Source organism: Drosophila rhopaloa, unplaced genomic scaffold (genome assembly GCF_018152115.1).
Source record: "Drosophila rhopaloa isolate 14029-0021.01 unplaced genomic scaffold, ASM1815211v1 contig_3, whole genome shotgun sequence".
NCBI lineage: Eukaryota > Metazoa > Arthropoda > Insecta > Diptera > Drosophilidae > Drosophila > Drosophila rhopaloa.
The window spans coordinates 20,311,581-20,316,463 of NW_025335123.1; the positions used below are offsets into that span (position 1 = coordinate 20,311,581).

Below are 4,883 nucleotides of genomic sequence, written 5' to 3' on the forward strand. Positions count from 1 at the left end.
AGCAGTAGCACTCGAATGAAGAAACATCAAAAATTAACCTGCAAGATTCCAAATAATTCACATTTTAACTTTAAAAAAATATAAAAATAATTTTTAAGTTTAGTCACTATTATAGAGGAAAAAGAGTATTTCTTTGTACGATTAAAATAAATATTACCCAAATTATAATTTGTTTTTAACTGTGTATTTAAGTGTTTTTCATATGGTATCTTTAAGCTGCGTTTGTAACCGGATTCTGAACTCACAAAGAGGTTTTCATATTCGATATTTTAACCATATATAGCAGTGCATATAGCATTCTCATCTGCAAGGGTGTTGTGTAAATAAGAAATGTTCACGCAGCCTTTTGGGTTGATTGTTGCTGCTGTTTATGCTGCTGCTGTTGTTGATGTTGTTGATGTTGCTGGTGTTGCTGTTGTCGCCGTTGTCGTTTTTATTGCCCGCCTGTCAATATCTGTGTCCGCATCCGTTGGCATATTCGTCTGCGTTTGGGCCTCCGATTCGCAGGCACTTTGCACACTGACCTTTGACTCCCACGTGGCCCATCAGCCAGGTCCTGTCGCTCCTGTGTTGCATGATCCGACCTTAAGGACATGTGTGTGTGGCCATAAACAACGGGATATGAAATGACTGCCTCGAGTGGCCCCGGGGACAGGGATCTGTGGCACCTCCAACCCAACGATATCCTTGTTTCTCCTGCTTTCTGCTGTTGATGCCCTTGGCTACGCACGATTTAAATTAAATTGCACTTGACGCATTTTCCGGCAGGAAAGGGAAGCAGGATGAGGAGCAGCAGGAGGAGGAGGTGGAGGAGGAACAGGAGAAGGAGCAGGAGGCACTGCGGAGCCATAGAGACACGACCCTCTGACATGGGAACCTCATCCACCACACCTCCTATTGTGATTCAATTAGTGCGCCTAGGTCGGAGCCAGATGCTGGTCCTCCGGAGCACTGCTTCCTGGCCATCTGGAGGCCAAGTGCCCGTAAATAAATAATAAATGTAATCCCAGCCTCGGACCCTCGTCCCAGGTGCGGGACCATGAAGGATGGTGGAGCAAAAAGGATTGCGTCTGCCGAGGTCATTGAACCAGCAGAGATCACAGGTCAGGATGGATGAATGGATGAATGGGCGGATTGATGGATGGCAGATTGGATGGAAAATCCAAGGGCTGGGAAAATTAATGGGGGGAATGGGTGAATAGATATGAGGACAAACAGGGAAATGGGCAGGTCATAAGAATAGCCTAAAAGTCGCAAAAACATATAGAAACATTATGTAAAACTCTTCGGCACAAAGCTGGCAAGCTTTTATAAATAATAGGTAAATAAAATTTGTTTTAATAAAAACCCTTAAGCACAAGTCCTACCTAAATAAGAGTTTACCAATAACTAAAGCAATTAATCAGTAAAAATAATAGTCTAATATTAATGTTTTTTAACAGGGATCGTTATTAAACGCTTTTATTTTAAAAGGACCAAACAAAAGTCTCCAATGACAATTATTTTTTTTAATAGAGTACTTCTCGGGATAAAGTAGTTCACAATGCTAGTCTGTCCAATACATTTGTAGATAATAAAAAAAAACCCTCGGGCTCTAAAATATATACACTTGCGGAAAAATAAATAAGCCCTTAGAAAATAATTCGGTTAAGTATCCCGGTCATCGTCTAACTCAATTTTGGTTCAGCCAATTCCATGATAAAATAGTACCATCAAGTAAACGAGATTATCCTCGAATACTCTGTGAGCAGGATTCTCCTGCAGAATCAGGACCACATGGAATCCGCAATAACCGGGCTTTGCAGCAAAAGAAAGTGAAGGAAAATGAAGGAGGGGAAAGGAAGCTGGGAGTGCACACAGAAATCTAATTTAAAATCTGCACACATGCGGAGATGGAGGGTGGCAAGATGGGTGGTTGGGAGGTTGGGAGGAGGTGGGTATTTTGGGGGGTCAAAGGTTCAGCGACAGACAACAGATGGCCGCTGTGGAGCACCTGTGCATGGTTGCAAGAAGCCAAAGGTAGCCGAGGCAAACAGACGACAAAACAAAATCAAAGTCACCTTCTGCGCTTTCGAAGGATGTGTGGAGTGGACCTGCGATTTAATCTTATAATGATGCCGGTCCCCGACCGAGTTCCAGTTCCCGAGTCCCAGTTTCAGTATATCTGATGTAGCCACCTCGAATTCCTGGCCTTATTTACACGTCCTCGCAGTTCATCGCCTGATGGGATGCCAGTGAAGTTGGATCCCGATTACGGGCAGCATCGAGCACCTGCCCTCCAGCATCCTTTCACTGCATTCTCCGCCAGCAGGACTCCCCAGATATCTACCCTGTTCAACTATTAGGAATTGCCAGGGATTTAAACAATTTTCGAGCAGAATGCTGGTCCTTGCGGCAGCACCAAATCCATTTCCAGTCCAGGTACACTTAGAAATGAGGCTGGTATAGCCATTATATTTCACCAAAAATAGATTTCGATTAGAAAAATATACGTATAAAATAAATTTAGTTCCCTGTAAAGGTGTTTCGATTAGATTCAAAAGTCTCAAGGCCTTATTTTAATTATCGATGGCCTTCACAAATAAAGTAACAAGTATTTTCACTATATATTAAGATAAAAGTTAAAGCATTAAATCGTAATACTTTTTCCGGTGTGCTAGTAGGCATTCCCAGTGCCTCCTCCCCGCACATTCTGTTCCCCTTTGGGAAAATGTTTGATGCTCCTGGCATCATTCCCGCAGGACCAACAACATGATGAAAGAATTCAAGAGGAATCCCTGCGCTTTGCAAATGCATTTACATTTATGTGGAGTCAAGTGGCTTGTTAACGGTTAATTTACTAGAATTCAAATGAATGTGAAAGGTCTATGGAGATTTTTTCTGGGATCCTCCGGACAGGCTCTCCTCCTCCTCCTTCTCCTTCTCCACCCCCTTGGAATCCTGCCCGCCACCAGTCTCCAGCTGTTGATCGTCCACCGTGGATTGTGAGGGAAACAGACCCACGCCGTAGGTGCGCTCATCGGTCACCAGGAGACTCAGCACGGACGTCGAGGTCACCAGCGTGGAGTTGGGCTTTATGCCATATTTGCCCAGCCTCTCACCCTTCTCGCTGGCAATCGTGTCCGTCCTCAAGTACTCCGCCCCCTTCTTGGTGATCACACAGAGATCGATATTCGATCCGGAGCCCAAGTCGTTGAACACCCCCGCCGAGATGGCTTCCCTCACCAGCTGCTTGCCCTGCTCCCGATTCAAATCGGGCCTCCAGCTGTGCTCCAAAACAGACATCGCGGCCAGGGTGCCGGAGCCCATGGCCGCGTACGGAATCTTGTCGTTGGATCCGCACGGATAGATGCAGTAGATCTGGGGACCCGTCCTGTCCACGCCGCCCATCACCAGGGCGGCCCCAATGTGGCCCTGGTAGCGGAACAAGGTCCTGCGGAGCAGCATGCTGGCACAGACCACCGGCACCTGCCTCCCCGTGTTCAACTGGTGCAGGTCCAGCTCCGCGGAGGTCATCAGGGTCATCATCTCCGTGTCGGCAGCGGTGCCAGCTCCACAGCAACTGGGGCGGGATAAAGGGATGTATTTAGAATTCTGTGGCTGGTCATATTCAATTCATACATTTTCTACAAACAGTCCGATCAGTAGATATATTTAAACCAATAGTAGATTTTATATTTTGATTACATTTTTTTTTAAGTTTTAAAGGAAATTACATCACTAAAAACTTTTTCAGCAGAAACAAAAACTGTAATGCAGATCAATAGAAGATAAAACCATAAACTTTTAGAAATTGGTTTAGTTATGAAAGTAAGCTATAGTAAGGAAATCGAACAAACTATCTATTATGAACTAAATACCAAAGTTGTAATGCTAATAAAGTAAAGAGTAATAGAGAACTAAGCTAAATAAGTGGCATTACAATGGGTAACTTTATGCAGATGCAAAGCTCTTCTATTTGTTTAAAAATTATAACTATTTGCATTTGTTTAAAATAACTCACTATATGTGACCCTGAAGGTGATGGATTTTCGAGCAGTTCTTGTCCGAGACAATGGGTCCTTCGGTGGCTCGTGTGTCGGCACCCAGGATAACGCCATCCTGATAGATTATGCCCACGATGGAGGTGCCTGTGCGAATCGCTTTCGGTGGCTCATATCCAAGGGCCAATAGTTCGGCATTTCTGAAATGAAAGTGTTCAGTTTTGGGACTATACATAAATATTATAGATAGGCAAAACTTACCGCCTGCAATTGACGAAATTAAATCCGCAGCGTATTCCATGAATATCCGCCGACTTGCCTTGGGACGCTTTTGGAGCCGAAAATGGGAAAAGCATGGCTTAAATATATGTAAATGTAATACTGAAAATCGCTAAGTTTTGTCACTGGAAAAATGTCACACCGAATGAAATGAGAGAAAATGTTGTTGACTAGACAGGAAAATCTACGAAAATTTAAACAAATCAGAAAGTACTTTTAAGTGTGCATTATGTTTAAGCTGCATTCATATTTTGATTGGGAAAAACAGTGACTTTATCTTACAGATCTGTATTTATTGAAAAGCTATTTTTGCCATTAAAGATTAAGTTGTGTATTATTTATTACAGATGAGAATTGTTAATGCTTATATGCATTTACAATAATTTTGAAAGGCTAATTTAGTCAATCTCTTTATATTTCCCAAAATGTTGCTTTATTTTGACTTCATACAACGCAATGGACTTAAAGCATTTCAATAATTGCATATTTTTTATTTATAAATATGAGTTTTATTGTCTTCATAAATAAAAATTAATAAAAATTGAATACTTGAAAATGCAGAGAATAATTTTAAAACGGAATTCTTTCGGCCAATTGAGCGTGGGTTTAAACGAAAAGAAA

At 42.4% G+C, this 4,883-nt stretch overlaps 1 protein-coding gene across 1 annotated transcript; it reads right to left on the minus strand.

Moving 5' to 3' along the window:
- Positions 1-2,783: 2,783 nt before the first annotated feature.
- On the minus strand, positions 2,784-4,407 carry LOC108046094 (proteasome subunit beta type-7). Its single transcript, XM_017125652.2, has 3 exons — positions 4,245-4,407; positions 4,004-4,183; positions 2,784-3,562 (listed from the first exon to the last, which is right to left on the minus strand). The coding sequence occupies exons 1-3, from the start codon at positions 4,337-4,339 to the stop codon at positions 2,866-2,868; spliced, it is 972 nt and encodes a 323-aa protein (XP_016981141.1). The 5' UTR covers positions 4,340-4,407; the 3' UTR covers positions 2,784-2,865.
- Between the last annotated feature and the right edge of the window lie 476 nt (positions 4,408-4,883).

Bases quoted from the DNA above. Each gene is read 5' to 3' on its own strand.
- LOC108046094 (XM_017125652.2), bottom strand. From the start codon at position 4,339: ATGCTTTTCCCATTTTCGGCTCCAAAAGCGTCCCAAGGCAAGTCGGCG. The intron at 4,184-4,244 runs GTAAGTTTTGCC...CTTTCATTTCAG, and splicing joins AATTTCGTCAATTGCAGGCG to AAATGCCGAACTATTGGCCC. The intron at 3,563-4,003 runs GTGAGTTATTTT...ATCCCGCCCCAG, and splicing joins CACCTTCAGGGTCACATATA to TTGCTGTGGAGCTGGCACCG.